This window comes from Lytechinus variegatus, chromosome 9, assembly GCF_018143015.1.
Source record: "Lytechinus variegatus isolate NC3 chromosome 9, Lvar_3.0, whole genome shotgun sequence".
NCBI lineage: Eukaryota > Metazoa > Echinodermata > Echinoidea > Temnopleuroida > Toxopneustidae > Lytechinus > Lytechinus variegatus.
In genome coordinates, this window is record NC_054748.1 from 24,806,291 (window position 1) to 24,823,407 (window position 17,117).

General features: G+C 36.5%; 1 protein-coding gene across 12 annotated transcripts in view; it reads left to right on the top strand.

Annotated features, from left to right (window-relative positions):
- The window catches only part of LOC121421511 (protein kinase C and casein kinase substrate in neurons protein 1-like), a 56,220-nt gene that overhangs the window by 25,807 nt on the left and 13,296 nt on the right, over positions 1 to 17,117 (top strand). For 8 of the 12 annotated variants that reach the window (XM_041616247.1, XM_041616248.1, XM_041616252.1 and 5 more), the window contains exons 5-7: positions 837 to 1,063; positions 1,931 to 2,051; positions 3,298 to 3,443. In XM_041616247.1, coding sequence (XP_041472181.1) covers positions 837 to 1,063; positions 1,931 to 2,051; positions 3,298 to 3,443 — 494 coding nt within the window. Of the gene's footprint in view, positions 1 to 836; positions 1,064 to 1,930; positions 2,052 to 3,297; positions 3,444 to 6,220; positions 6,320 to 12,812; positions 12,966 to 17,117 lie in introns of all 12 variants that reach the window. The other 4 variants (XM_041616243.1, XM_041616245.1, XM_041616246.1 and 1 more) reach the window with 2 other exon arrangements.

A 17,117-nucleotide genomic window follows, 5' to 3' on the forward strand; every position in this document is an offset into this window, starting at 1 on the left:
TCTGGTATCGATCTCAAAATGACTTCTAACAGAATCTTATACCCCTTTCATAAACCCAATTATGCGGCTAATAGCAGCATAATTTGGTCGTAAAATCGGAGGAGGACCAGGGTTATCCGCATTATTTTGATGCTGCTATTATCCGCATAATAGCAGCATCGGGACCAGATTTTGACTTTATGAACGCATTTCCAAAAAATGCGGATAATTGCCATGGTGCGGTCACAAGGTCACCCTTTTCCAACACCACCGCATCGGAGGGGGCGTGTCCAGTTGTCATGACGATTATCCGCCTTTTTCAGAACGGGCGCTCGTAAAAATAGTGCGGATTATTTTCGGAGTTTGTGAACGCAATTTTTATTGAATTATCCGCATTACTCTTAGGCGGCTAATTGGAGGATGGGTTTATGAAAAGTGCATAATATAATGACCACCCAAGTATCCTAGTTGTATGAATAAAAAATATGTGCCAAAGGATTCTGCAAGAAATTGTGTAATTGCTGAGAAATAAGCAAAATAAGCTCGGATTTGATCACTTCCGTCGGTACCAGATCTAGATCCACAATGATATAGTCATACTTAACCTTGGTTTTACAGACTTTCTCATGAAATTAGTGTTTTACTGCAACTACTATCATTTAGCTTTAAAAGCGGGAGGAAAAAGATAGAGCAGGATGCCAGTTCTAAATTCAAGTTCTGGCTCCTGTTGTATAAACAAAACTACCATGTTGCTTTTTTTCTATGCTTGATTGTGCACAATAATCAATCGTTGATATCAGTCCGACGCTCAGTCGAAAAGCTTTATGTCACTGGCCCCTTATGTTGGCTGATTTCAGGTAAAGAAACTACACGACAAGGTGGAGAAGTGTCGGCAGGAGAGCATGCGAACCAAAGACAAATACGAGAAGGCTCTTGATGAGGTCACGACGTACAACCCCAGATACATGGAAGACATGAAAGGCCAATTTGACAGAACGCAAAGCTTCGAGAGGCGGCGACTTGAGTTCTTCAAAGAAACGCTACTGTCAGTCCAAAGAGTACTTGATCTATCTGTTAATCCAAGGTATGCACATTTTTTCCCTCCACCTCTAGTCTATCCCGCAAGGGCAGGTGGTTTCAAGAAATTTGTTTCAGATTGATTTTCAATTTGAGTTGAAAAGCAATTTCAACTAAAGCAAATCAAGTCATCTCTTTCAAGATGTAGGCCGTGGAACAGTTCTTAATTGAAATTGTAATGTTGAAATTAATTGAAAATGCTCGCATTTCCCTCGGAATGCCGCTTTACTCTAGCCTACCCTGGGGCACTATTAAGATGTCTTTTTTGTACCCTTTAAATCCTGTACTTAGTCCTAAAAAAACGAGTAACCTGGGGCCTGTAACACAAAGATTAGCGATCAACATTTGATTTTCACGATTGATTGTATATTGTAGTCAATGCAATCGATCGTAGAAAAATGTTCTACGATCATTGCTATGGTTTGTGTTACGGGCCCCTGGACTTATTTTCATTGTTTGTAACTTCCCTTTGTTTTGAATGAAGGTGATATTTAAACCAAAATAAATGTTGCTCACTCATGCATGAGATGTATCGAATGAAAGAGAAGGATCTAGCTTTACGTTCTTTCGGTCACAATATTTCCACCTCTTGTTGGAATGCTCCCAGGAAGTAGTTGGGAAGGAAGGAGTGGAGAAAGGGGCGTGTATTGTGTGTGCGGGCACGCCAGGATCCAATGACTGGGGTAATAATAATTGCAATGTAAAGCACAAAGTATAAACTGCTATATAAATACAACTATTATTATTATAATTAATGAAGTTTGATGACACCTTGATAATGATCATATTTCTTTTGCAATGCATTGAATAAGCTCGTCATTCAATTTGATTTAATGCTATCTTTGTGCTCTCTCGGTCTCCCCGACATGTTTAGTTTTGCCCAGGTGTACGTAGACTTCCACAACTCCTTACAGAACGCAGACGCAGAGAAAGATTTGAAATGGTGGAAGAATAACAATGGCACCGGAATGTCGATGAACTGGCCCGTCTTTGAGGTAACAAACTTTTTACTTTCTGAAGATTACCATGGCGAAGAAAAGAAGAGAGCAGATGTTTCATGGTACACCATGCATTCTCTCTTCCTGTTGGTTATATGTTGGTCCTGAAAAGGACCACCCAAACTCAATGTTTCAACAAATATTAATTTTTTACCCTATTCAGAGTCTGCAAGCACAGACCCTGATTGAAACTTTGATCAACAAGTGGGCCTTCACTCGAGACTAGCACATATGAAACTTGTTGTTTCAATTTCTGAGTGAGAGGGCCTTCAGTATTCTGTGATGATAGAGATACTTGTATGTGTTTATATTCTCTGATTTCAGAGGGTATATAACTTTTTATATTAAGAAGGTTATGTAGATTCCAATCAGTGATAGGTCAATGCGCTATCACGTGACCATAGCTACGAGGATCGCATATGTTATATTCTAAGTTTTGACGTCACCTCGGGGAATATAACTGCGTTGCATTGTAAACTGCATCGCTATATTCACTAAGGTGACGTTACTGGCTGCTTACAAGTTGCATAATCAGGTAGTTTCTTGATGTATGCGCTGGTGTTTACACATCAATTGCATTAAGAACGTGCTTAATACATTAAAAAAAAAATTATTATGACGTAGATGGAACAAAGCTGCAGCAAGAATTTCGGGCTAATCATAAAGTGATGAATGCAGTCTCTGATGGCGAATATGCTTGGATTATAACAGATATTGCCTTGTCTATCGTTCTGATAAATAAAATTTCAACTTCCATCCGGAGCTATATTATTCCCTCAGGAGAATATTTTCCCTCAGCGCTGCACGCTTCGGGCAAAATATAATCCCTTGAGAAAAATATAACTTTGTCGGGGAGAGCAAATGTTATATTCAACCTCTTGGTAGGCAATATCTGTATAATATTTCCTGAGTTCTGAGGTATTTGTCTTTATATTATCCGAATCCAGAGGTCTATATTTTTTATATTCTTTGATTTCAAAGGTATGTATGTTTTTCTTTTTATATGATTTCAGAGGTACATATCTTTATATATTCTCTGATTTCAGAGGATTATGTCATTTTCCCTGATTTCAGCAGTATATATATATTTTTTATCCTCTTATTTGGGATATGCATTGTCTATATATATTCTCTAATTTCAGAGGCCTATGTCTTTATTATATTGTCTGATTTCAGAGGAATATATAGTTTTTGATAATCCCTGATTCCAGAGGTATATATTTTGAATAATCTCTGATTTCAGGAATACACTGATGAGATGCATGCCATAAGCTCAAAGAAGTCCAAAGGCAACATAGGTGGATCGGGAGGGGAGAACGTGGCGATACACACCTACAGATCGACCTCCGAATATTCAAACCAGGATTACGACCAAGGAATAGGCGATAGGTGAGGTTACAGACATTTCTTGAAAAAATGTTGAGGGTTTATTTATACTGGGTTTTCTGTATAGGGTTTTGAAGGTGTTTGTTTTAACTGTGGGAACCAGTATTCAAGGGTTTTACTAGATGGGTTTGTTTGTGAAAGTGGATATTAATAAAGATGACATCTTTCCTCCCTGTATTATGGTATGGAACCCCCTGCCTCTCTCTCGTTCTATCTCTCACTGCCTATGTGTATGGTATGTTCGTCTGTCTGTCTCTCTGATTGGCTCTTTCTAGTCTGTATCTTTTTATCTCTCTTTCTTTCTCTCGCTCTCTGTCACTGCCTATACTATAGAATATGAGTGTGTCTCTCCAATTCGCTATCTCTTATGGTATCTTTCTCTCTCTCTTTCTTTTTTTTCTCTCTCTCATTCTTTCTCTCTCCTTTCTCTCCCCTTCCTCCTTCAACCTGTATAAACACCAAAGGTTGTAACCTGAAACTGTTCACAGTTTTACTTTTATAGACACTTCCTCGGCAAGAGGTCTTTAATTTAAAACTACTATGATGTATCAATTTAAAGACTATATTTTTTATCCCCATCTGGCTCTGGCTTTTTTATACCCTCTGCGGTTCTCTCTCACTCTTGATATCTACCTCTTTCTTATAATACTTTACTGCCCTAAATGGGGAAATGTTATAAAGCATCTAGGAGTATTGCCTTGTCAATTAATGTCTTTAACATGGAAAACTTGGTGATTTACATGTATTTTGATATTTTAAGGCTTGGCAGAGCAAAATGTATGTAGCACTATACTACTTTAGAAGTGATCACATCGTGCCTTTTTAAAAATACTTTCAAGTTGGCAGGGGTAGTAGGTTTGGCTGGTTTAGTGTAATGTGTTCAGTTATGGTGTTAAGTGTTTAGTTGGTTTTACTGGACTACATGTTGTTATCTTCATTGATGAGTTCGGTGGAAGTCACCTATTGGTTTACATGTCCAGACCCTTATTGACTCTAAATTCAAGTTTGAAAGAATCAATCCCCATTGACCTATTTTACAAGTAGTCTCTCGATCAAGGATCTTTTTTGTGTTCCAACAGTCTGAGTTGGCATACTGACTAGGCGATTTCGTTAGTGAAAATGCATCTAAAATTTTCATGTGCAGACCCGTATGGACTCTTAATCAATATTAATCAAGTCTTGAGGTACTTGATCCCCATTGACCTCTGTTAGTCTTTCATTCAGACCTCTTTTGTGTTTAAACAGTCTGGAGTTTGGCATGCAAACTAGGCAGATTGTTTAAGGAAAATGCATTACGAAAAAAAATCATGAGTTGATTTTGTTTTGAACCCAGGACCTTCTAGGGCTCATGCTGTCCATCACTCTCTAAGCTAAAGTATAGTTTCTTTCATTATCAAACCAGATCTGAAGTTTATCTCTTTATTAAGTTGAAATCATCTTGTTATGGATGAGCATGTGAGTTGCTACTGGGCTAAATCTATTTTTAGATTTTGATTTGAGGCAATTGAGACTTGTCAGGTTAAGCCGCTATCTATCCAAGTTCAAACAGATTAGATCAGCGAGTAGCGAGCAATTTAATTAAATCATTTGGCAACAAACATCATATTAAATCAATTAAATCAATGGTAGTTATAGGGTAATCCCCTGGGATTCCGGGGATCTCCCCCCAATAAGCAAGGGGATTCCCCCTATAAGCTAGAGGATTACATGGGCTAAAGGCAATGTCCTGGGCCTGGGGAGGGCATTCCATCAATGTTGATGTAATACTGATGACTATTCTCTCACATCTATATGAGGTTTATCAGTTTGTCATGAAGAGAGCTTCAATAAATTTGTTTTGTATGCTTGTGAAAGTTGGAGGTGGTGGCCCTATGGATTAGTATCTAGACTTTGGAACAGATGTTGTTGGTTCAAATCCCAGCCACTTTGTAATTTCCTTCAGCAAGAAATGGATCCACAGTGTGCTACACTCAATGTAGGGGAGGTAAAAATAGGTGCCTGACAGGAATGAGGTCTTTCAGATTACAGTGTACATGAGTAATGTTTCCCAAGATACTTCCCAGACCTGCAGATTATGCCTTTGACATTAATTTATTTATTTAGGAAATTATTGCAAAATATATTGTCTTTCACTTTAATATTAATTTGAATTTATTTTATTTGTTTCTGATTTTCTCTTTTGCCTTCCTTGGAATCAATTATATCACAATTATTTTTGGTTGTTTATTTGTTTGTGAATATTGTATTGATCCAATTTTGATACATGTACTTTGTTAATACTTTTCTTGCTTTGTTATTCGTTATTATTATTACACTTTCCCGTGCATATAACTTTGATATTTTGTTTCATTGTTCTGATTTTTTTGGTTTATTTATTTTTTTAATACCAATATATACAAATTAAAACTTAAATACCTTCCGTTTTGTCTGTATTTTCTGTTCTTAAAATTTGTATTTATATTTCATTTATTTGATGAACCCAAATAATCCCTATGTCTTGGATGCGCAATTTCCATGTTTGGCTATTTTGCTACCTCATTTGGACCTTATAAACCACATCTATACCTGTATTTGGCTTTGTTGCTTTGATGTTACAATTCCTTTTGGATATATTCCTTCCCTGTACCGATTTGATCTGTTTGGGCATGCTGCGCCTAATATGGCAATGCTGCACCCATATTTGGGCATAATGTTCCTAATATGGAAATGCATCATCTCTATTTGGGCATACTGCTCCTATATATATGAAAATTCTTCATCCATATTTGGACGTCTCCCAGTAGTGTTAGCCCGCCCACGTCTGGTAGTAGCCCTAGACCGGCTTTCAAGTGGCCCCATTACCAGGGCTGGGACGATGAACCGCAGGGAAGCCAACAAAGGTGAGATGGGTGACCTTTGACCCTGTGAGGTTGTGACCCTGTCACATTTCACCTTTAATCTGTACACTTTGGTGTCTGTACAGTACTGTATATTATTGTGTATCAGAAGTGAAATATTACACCTTTGACCCTGTGAGGCTAGGACCGTGTCACCTTTGACCTTTTACCCAGTGATAACTGTATGTATATCATTGTTACCAAGGTAATATAGTCCACCTTTGACCCTGTGTGGCTGTGACCCTATCACCTTTGACCCTTGAACTCTACCATTTCATTAATGTTTTTGTACTATTGTGTTTAGTGTGCACAGTGTGTGTTAGAAGAGTCACCCATGTGGATAAATAGTTGTAGAGATCCAAATCTGTTTGAATTTTCTGTGCCTAGTCACAAATACTTGTTTTTTATAGAAATAAATATTGAACTTGTTCGGATTGTGATCTTTATTTGATAGTAATTGTCAGTTTGACTCTAAAACTCAAATCACATGTAGTTTGAATTTTTCTGTCGTGACTCCCACAAATTTTTGAAGTATTTCCCTGTTTTGTAGTTGTTATCCTTGAAGTATTTGCGTGTAGTTGTTATAGAAATTGTGTTCAAATCTTTGGTAGGAGTTGACACTCTGGCTTGAATGATACACAGTGCGTATTAGCTGTGCGGCTGTGTTCATACTTGCTTTTAATCTTAGAACAGGGATTGTGTGTGCACAATAGCATTTTGCACTCGGGCTGTATTCATACGCTTTAATATACAGTATATACCCATTGGCTTTTAATAATAAAGCTTCTTTGAGACCTTGTGTAGATTGATTGTAAAAGTAGAATTAATCAGACTGATCAGTTCTACATAATGTTTATTTAATATGTTGATTCATTTATTGCTTCGATGGGGAAGCTTTTATGCTTTATAATGGAGAGCATTCCTAGAAGCATTGTGTCTCTAGTTTCATTGGACATGGTTTATTTCCAGTTTGTCTATAAATGCCTATTCGTCCAACTGCCAACTCATCTACTATCATTTGGTCTACCATCAGTTCACCCAGTAGCCACATGGTCTAATTGCCAATATGTCCACTCACCATTTTGTCTAATAACCAGTTGGCCAAATAGCCATTTTAATCCATATACTACATGTATTTGGTCCTGTTGGACTAATGTGCAAAATGAATGAAAATGAAATGGATACTTATGAGACGAAATGGTCATAGACAAAATGGTGATTAGACGAAGTGATGATTGGACCAAATGGTTGTAAGACGAAATGATGAGGGACGGAATGGCATTAGACTATGTGGTGAGTGGACGAATGGGCAATTTACCGTTATAAGCTACTGAAATCTGCACTTCTGATTGGCTAAGATCAAAATTTGTCAGTGAAGCTGCTCAGATGTCTAATGGAACAACTCCCCCCCCCTGTTCATAATAGCTATTGCAATTTCAGTGTAATTCTAGAATTGTGTGAACCCCACCCTGTGTGCTGTTCTCCCCTCCCCCCCCCCCTGACTTCTCTGAATAGGAATAGATTGTCTACTTGCTCTTCGTCGTACGCCAACGAAAGAATTTTATACGAGTCCGCCAAGATGTTCTTCTTAACGTAAAGATGCTTTTTTCACTTGCTACTCATGCATTTTGACATCCAGTAGATATCAATACCTTAAATGGATGGTCCAGGCTGAAAGAATGTATATACATGTAGCTTTAATAGAGTAGAATTCACTGAGCAAAATGCTGAAAGTTTCATCAAAATCGGATAACAATCAAAAGTTATCGAATTTTAAAGTTTAGAAATATTTTGTGAAAACAAGCGTCATGAATATTCATTAGGTGGGCTGATGTCATGTCTCCACTTGTTCTTTTGTATTTTATTATATGAAATTAGGTTTATTCAATTTTTTTCCTCCAAGAACGAGAAAAAATTTGATTGACAACTGATTTAGTGCATTAGATATTTATTGCTGCAACTTATTTCATTATAAGGGAGACATATTATTCACACAAGTATGAAATAATGAAAAAAATATGATTTTATGTAATAACATAAGAAAATGGAAAGTGGAGATGTGACATCATCTCCACCTAATGAATATTCATGACAACTGTTTTCACAAAATATTTCTTAACTTAAAACTTCAATAACTTTATTATCTGTTATCCGATTTTGATGAATTTTCGGCATTTTGCTTAGTGAATTCTACTCTATGTATTAAGATATAAATATTTTCAGCCTGGACCATCCCTACTCTCCACATATTGTATGATCAACACCTAACCCCTTTGCATTTGCTTTGTTGCTGGTATGGCTTTCCTCCTCTATGACCCATATCTCCTCTATTACACCTTCATCTTTTCTTCACTACCGCATCTTGCATCCTTTTTGTCCCTTCTCCACTATTCTTTCCTTTTCTTTCAATTATTGTCTCTTATGTTTTATTTTGCTCTTCTTCCTATCCCTTTACTCTCTTTCTCTTTTGAATTTTCTATCCCTTTTTCAGGGTGCTACATAAGCACTTGCCCGATTGCCCGGGGCAAGTAAAAGTTAGAGTTGGCAAGTGTTTTGAAGTAAAGACCAAAACTACTTGCCTGAATTGGGCAAGCAAAATTCTCAGAGTAGAATTATCAAAATTAGGGTCGATATGATTATATTGACCCTAATTTTGGTCATAGCAGGCAAGATAAACTTTGGAAAAAGAAATGCAATATAACAAAGTAGATCAGTTCATGTCAAAAGAGAGAAAAGGTCAATGGTTTATAAATGAAAACCCCAAACTTTCTTTTGAAGAGGTCAAACTTTTTTTTGATGATTTTTTCGGGCAAGTGAAATATATTTTGGGGCAAGTATATTCCGATTATTTAAGAATTCACTTGCCCGACTGGGCAAATACTTTTAAAAAGTAATGTAGCACCCTGCCTTTTTCTTCCCTGTGAATTAATACTTCAACTCTATCTCTCTACTGCTCTCTGTCCTCTCAATGTTTCATTTTCCTTCTTCCATCTTTCCCCCTTCATTTTGTTCTTTCCGTTTGTGTCCCCCCTCCCCCCGCCCTCCAGAGTCTACCCTGCTTCCCTTTCAACCCACTCCCCTCCCTTCCCTACCCTTTCCCCACCCTTTCCCCACCTTCACCCTTCCTCCCTCTCCCCTTCACCCCCTCCCTCCCCACCTGCCTGCCTCTCCTTCCCTCACCCTCCCCTTCCCTCCCTCTCCCCCTCCCCACCCCACCATTTAAACCCTGTCCTGCCCCACCCTTAGTCCCTCTTTGTTTCTTCTGTTCTCCACCTTCATATCCCTTTCTAATAAAACATACTTCATTCTACAAGTACAACTAAACATTTGTAACACTTTATTGATATTTTCTTGTTCTTGTTGATAGTAAATATGAAGTATATTTTAAGCAATGCCTTGCATTGTGAGATAGTTTCTTGGCCTTGGGTACTGTCATGGTATTGATCTTCTGTTTGTTAGACCTTGATTAGGCTATACTGTTAGAGTTTGGGCTACCTCAGGTCTTGGACCTGCTGCTTCTTTTGAATGAATGGATGGATTAGGAACCAGACTTAGAACAGGACTTAGAACTGCATTTTACGATCTTGATTGCATTTTGAATGATAGATTCATTGCTTTAACTGTTTAATCCATTTTTAGATTGAAACCCACACTTTATCCTAATCACCATTTTAATTACGAATTCTTGGGTTCGAAATGACATTAAACTACAATTTTATTTATACCAGGATGTACCTCAAGTTTTTATTAGTTTTTTGTAAATAATGTAGAAGTTTGCATGTGATCATTGATGAATACAACAGAATAAACTAGTCATCAAGCACAGACTCATATTTGACACTTTAACCAATAAAACCATGTCTAGAGACAGAGTGAAGACTAGACACCAAACTCTGTATTATATTATGCTTTTCACACTGCACTTTTTTTCCTTAACCCCGGGAAATTGGTGGGGTCTTAGCCCCACCAATTTCCCAGGGTTAAGCTTAGCCCACTTCATTTTCACACTATATTTTAGCAAAGTGGGCTCTAGCACGGTAAATAGTACGGTACTACCTGGGGAGCGTTTCATCAATATTTTCATCCGGCAAGTTGTCAGATCTGACATCTGTCCATGATTTTGATTGGCTGAGTGAGAGGCACTGTTCCTATGGTAACTTTCGGATAAAATGGGACTTGTCGGATAAAACGTCCGACAAATCCTTTCATGAAACTCCCCCCAGGTCCTGCAAGAAAGCAGGGTTAACCGGCTTATTGTGGTGCTAAGAGATGCAGTGTGAAACGAAACAGGGCAAAGGAAAAGTGGGGCTAAGCATTAGCCAATCACAGAAGTCGAAATTACATTAATCGCACTCTGTCTGGTAATATCAATATTCATCAGCTGAGGGATAGTCCGGGGTTGAGGCATTAACCACGGTTGAGCAGATAGTATGGGGTTAAGAAAGACAGTGTGAATAAAAAAAAGATAGTATTGGGTTAAGGGTAGTCCGGGGTTAAGGATAGTATGGGGGTTAAGGAAATGCAGTGTGAAAAGCATATAAGGAGACCAAACATGTATAGCAGTTGATCTGCTGATCATTTTGATGGGTAAAACTATTAAAAGGTAATCCAAATGTTTAGTCTTTATTATCAGGTTGTGCTTCCATACAGGTGTTCGCTAAAACAGAAACATGCAACGTTGTATTGACATATAACTTTGTAATATTAAAACTCTCACCATTATGTTTAAAGCTTTTTTTAAAGCAGGTAATTTGTTTCAACCGAATATGAAAGATGAAAAAAATATGATTAATTGCCAACAAGCTGTATAATCCATTCTTTGCACCATTAGCTCTCTCTCTCTCAAAAAAATGGGTAGCATATTTAAAATTGTCACATGTTTTTATATATTGCAGAAATTTGAGCACTTTTATTTTTATGAATGTATATGATGTATTATTTAATATGAATTTATTATAAGAAAATACAAAGTATGAAAAGTGTGCAGTAATCTTTTGCTACATGTGTATGATCACATACCTCTCAACCAACTGCTCTCTCTAAAAAAAAAAATCAGTAAAGAATCCATTAGCTTTTACCTTTTCGAGCTCTTGTTCTGTTATAATTTTACTGTTTTTTCTTGATAACCTTTCCTAATAGTGCACATTTCTATGCAAATACTGTTTATTTTCTATCTTTGAGCAAGATCCCTACATGTTATTCCCAGTTTAGTGATAAGATTTGATTCATTTCAAATTAATTGGTCTGGGAAGTCTAATATAATAATAATAATAATCATGATCGTTATCAATCAGAGTGAGAAACATGAAATAACTTCGACTTTTCACAACGCACAGTAACTTTTCATTATTCAAACTTTGGTTTACATATCTTAAACAACTTATTTAAAAAATCTTGAATTTTGATATTAAAATTGTTCATAGCTTAAAAAACCCAGAAGGAAAAAAATTAGATTCATGCAAACACTTTCTAGGTATCTGTGACTGAGAAAAAGAACATTTAATTTGTCTCCTGGGGAATCTAATTGTAACCTGGGCCTGTAAATTCTGGAGTCTGGTTAAGCTCTGGTCTAATGAAAAGCCAATTGTGACACAAATCTTTAACAGTAGAGATTCAATGTACATTTTGATCAGCTCATTTGACTCTCAATTCCATTCTTAATTGCCTTGGAAGGGTTAATAAAACAGTTGTCTTCAACATTAAAGGTCAAGTCCACCTCAGAAAAATGTTGATTTGAATCAATAGAGAAAAATCAGACAAGCACAATGCAGAAAATTTCATCAAAATTGGATGTACAGTAACATAAGAAAGTTAAAATTTTGAAATAATGGAATTCCACGTGTTCAGGGAGGAATGAAGCTTCGTTTCACATGACAATGACGAGAAAATTAGAATATTTCATATAATAAAATACAAAAGAAATAGTGAGTGGGTGATGTCATCAGTTCCTCATTTGTATACCGATCGAGATGTGCATATAACTGTTTTGTGAAATGAAGCGAAACTTTAAAATGCCATAACTTTTTTATTTTACATCCGATTTTGATGAAATTTTCAGTGTTATGCTTGTTGAATTTTTCTCTTTTTATTCAAATCAAGTTTTTGTTAGGGTGGACTTGTCCTTTAACGAATAGGGAAAGAGCACAGTTAACATTAGAAACATACAATATAAACAAACTTTTGACATTTTGGGCTTCCCGTAACAGACTTAGACCATGGTCTATTAAAGTTAAACCTGACTTCAGAATACGGGCCTTGGAGTTTCTGGAATGAAATTGGGAAGATGTTTCTGGGTTTTTTTCCCACTTCTTTAAGTATCAAATAATGATTTTGGGTGCCAATTTCTTCTTTTTTATACAACACAAACATAAGTGATGAATAGGGCCTATCAACTCAAGAGTTTTAAAAGCCAAATTAATGTTTTATTTAATAACCAATGAATGTTTTTAAAAATCACTATGTCCCTGTATATTAAATCTTGATTATCAATACATAGCTCGTTGGGGGATGAGACCGCGTCAGACAGCGACGCAAGAAAATCGTTCAAACCCACCCCAGCCCCTCGACGAAACGGTTCTTTGCCTACCTCTTCACTTTATCCTGAAATAAATAGTCATTCCTCCTCCTCCTCCTCCCTTCCCTCAAACCGGTGAGTGTTTACCCTGTTGTCATGGCAACTTGGCATAAATTTAGAAAAAAAATCCTGAAAATGTCACAAACATGCAAATGCATTCCAAAGCATTTTATTTCATCTATTGGACTGTTGCACCAATCAAAATGATTTTCTTTCAAATTTTTCATTTCCTTGAATTATTTAGACTGCTGCATCAAACTTTATGATTTAAAAAAAAAGTTTTTGAATTCCTTTTAAATTATTTGAATTTTTTAGTCTGCCGCACCGAGATTTATGTTTTCCATACAATATTTTCTTTTGTTTGCATGAAGCATGTTGTTGGTAAAGCACGGGCATTGCACATAGCGGGCCTTTTCACACCTAAGAAAAATGCTTTAAAATGTTTTTTGATTAGCTTGAAGCTGTTGAAGCAAATACAGCAAGATGTTCTCCCATAAACGAATTGCATGTTTTGGAATTGGGATGTTTATAACTTACCATTTCAATAGGTCACTGCAACATGTGAATACAAGCTTCTTGGGAAAATATTTCATATTATTAGCATTGTTTTATGACGGGTCTTTCAAAAAGGGTGTCATCACAGTCACTGTCATGAAGCAGTGTTGTAGAACATTGATATAAAATGGTGTCAATGAAAACGTAAAACGTTCATATCGAAACTGTGTTTTGATTAACAATTAGTAAAGGGGAATGAAACCTTTGGGACAAGTGGGCTTGTGTCAAAACAGAAAAATCAAAGAATAAGAACAAAGAAAGTTTGAGAAAAATCAGACAAATAGTGAGAAAGTTATGAGCATTTGAATATTGCAATCACTAATGCCATGGAGATCCTCCCATTTGCAATGTGACAAGGATGTGTGATGTCACATGTGAACAACTTTCCCTTTGATGGACTATAAAATGCCCCCAAAATGTCTCTTTGCTTTTTCTAATGGTGATACAAACTCTTTATCCATGATGTATCCTTTAAAAATCTGTATTACATGCCCTCCTCTAGAAAGAACACATGATCTACTGATAGATGTGATAAAAGAGGCAGTTTAAGTGAAATATATACTAAAGTGATGGGGAAAGTTGTTCACAAGTTACATCACACATCTTCGCCGCATTGCCAATTTGATGATCTCCATAGCATTAGTGATCGCAATATTCAAATGCTCATAACTTTCTCATTATTTGTCCGATTTTTCTCAAACTTTCGTTGATCTGTTTGTTTGATTTTTCTGTTTTCACACAAACTATCTTGTTCCAAAGGTTTCATTTTCCTTTAATGAGTGCAATGGTTTCATGGTACACCATGCATTCTTTTGTGGACATACGTTGGGCATGAAAAGGACCACCCAAAATGATAGTCTGGCATTTGATTCTGCCCACTAGACTAGTGTGAGGCATTTTATCTACACGACTCTTTACTTGTATAGGTATATAATGATAATGATTATTCCGAAGGTTCACAATTCCGAAGGTACGTTAGTCCGAAAACGAAATGAGGTTGTAATTCCGAAGGTTCGTTAATCCGAGAACGAAATGAGGTTCGTAATTCCGAACGTTCGTTAGTCCGAAAACGAATTGATTAACGAACATTATTTCGTTTTCGGACTAACGAACCTTTGGAACAACGAACCTTGTTTCGTTTTTGGATTAACGAACCTTCGGAACATCAAACCTTATTTCGTTTTCGCATTATCGAAACTTTGGAATAATGCCACAAATGTTCGGATTAACGAACCCTTTTACGATTTCGGATTAACGAACATCGAGGTATAGGCAATTTTTCGTGTTTCGGAATTAGGAACCTTCGGAATAAAGAACCTTCGGAATTACGAAGTGTAACCGATAATGTTACCCTCCCTCCCACCCTCCTCGGCCCCCCCCCCCCCCTCCCCCAAAAAACCTAGTGAATGTATTTTTTTTCTATTAGAAGATTGTCAGAGCACAGAATCTTGGAGCAAGCTTTTTATTTCTTTGTGTTTTTTGCATGAAGCATTTTGAAAAGAAACCTTGGCATGCATGAGACCGAATCTCGCAAGTTTGTTTTCTTCTTAAGATTGACTTGTGCACGGAGCATCATGATGATCATGATTGCACATTTGGCATAATGGGCAATTTGACCTGATCTTGGCGAAAGCTTGCATCTCCACGAACACAAGTACATGTATTTCAACGCGTAGAATATTCAAGAATGATCATTCTGCTTTAACCTCGTTCTCACCAGGGGGGCGTTTCAGGAAAGGACTTGTCGGACGTTTTATCTGACAAGTCCAATTTTATCTGATAGTTACTATAGTAACGGTGCCTCTCAGCCAATCAGAATCAAGAAAAGATGTCAGATCTGACAACTTGTCCGACAAAAATGCTGATGAAACGCTCCCCATGTTGCTATCTTCCACCGATTCTCAGTATGAACCAATTCACGAGACAATGTTTAAACACTTTGTATTTTTTTTTAACAGAATATTTGCAGATGCATATGATGTTACAATATTTTTTCAATTCAATCCAATTCATATTGGTCAAAAACAACAAACTTTTTTCACAGTAATTACCTGACAAATTTTAGAAAAAAATTAAAATGTAGGCCTACACAAAATATAATCACTGCTGATCACATGTACCGTTATTGTTACATCTTTAGTTTAGATGGGAGCAGTTGATTTTAATAGTGACTTGATTTTGAATGAGAACAGATAAGAAGAATTTGTTGATTCAAAGATGTTTTTTGGTGGGTTTGAAAGTATTGCCATGATGTACAAATAACACTCTGACAATTGTGCGTACGTGTTCCTCTTATTCCTCTGGAAGTGATTCAAACCAGTAATTAAAAAAAAAAGACCTTGGTGATTTTAAACCATCAATCTAAATCACAATTAAATAAACATCAGCCAACCTTGTTCACTTCAGAGCATTGTTTCCCGCACAATTCATCTGTACACCTTGATAGCTGTTTCAGTTCGGTTCGGATCCGTTCTGCAACGGAGTGAGAACGAGGTATACACGTATGTGGTCTGTGAATGACGACATTTCAATAATTATGATTCCTTATAATTTACAAACCTTTCCTTAAGCCTGCATTTATTTGAAGATCATTTGCTTCATTGCACGTCTTGGTTGAATTCATTTTTGCTGTTATTGGTGAGCATGTTTAATTCATTATTTTTCATTTCGCTGCCTCTGTATGCACGATTTTGAATTCTTGGATGTAAAATATTGCTGCATTGATGAGAAAATGACAGTGGAAATAGATTGCCAGTCTTTACAACAACAGATAATAAGAACCATCCTGGCTTCACTATGGTAGGTTTTGATTAGGTTTTTTGTGTTTATTTGATTGAGATTCTTTTGTTGAAATGTCTTTACTTGAAAAGGGCGTGTTTCACTGAGCGGCGATTGCTTGCAAACTTAGTGAAGTTGAGATTTCACCAGGGTTCGTTAAAGGTTGCGAAAGATTTGTAAAAGGTTGCAAGAAAGTTTTTAAACAGTTAGTTTTCAATGTTGTAAACAGTTGGTATTGTAACGAAAGTAACCTTGAACATGTTTGATTTTCTTTTGCAAAACTGATTTTCAATGAAGGGTTGCTAGCATTCACATCACAGTCATATGCGTTTTTTCCTTTAGAGCATTGTTGTAATTATCTTCCTTTAATTTAATTTTTATGTATTATTTTGAGGGATGTGGCAAATAATTGAAAATGTTTTTAGGGGCAGGAAAAAAAATGTAGATGATATTAATCTTATTTCTGTAGTCCTTGTCAACGTTAAAAAAAATAGAAGTAAACTTGACTTTTTAAACATTGATGCGTGCATGAGTTGTCTTCATATTTAGAAGAAGAAAACAATAGGAAACCTTTTTAGTACGGTGTATATATTACTCAAGGAGATGGACCTCTTTTCTCATGAGCAAAGTCAACACCCTGTGGTTTATTTTTCCTCTTTATGTCTTTTTCTAATTTTTTCTGTGTTGCAGTTTCATTTCTTTTTCTTTTTCATCATCAACTTTCATTTCCTTGTATGTTGTTATTTCTTCATTTTTATTTCTTCTGGAAAGGGGAAAGGGGGGGGGGGTGGGATGCTTCAGAATAGTAGCTTGACACTTCATGACTGTATTTATTATAAGGACTATTTGGTGATAAGCAGTCTTGTCATCTTTGATTTGTTAAGGTTGGGTTAT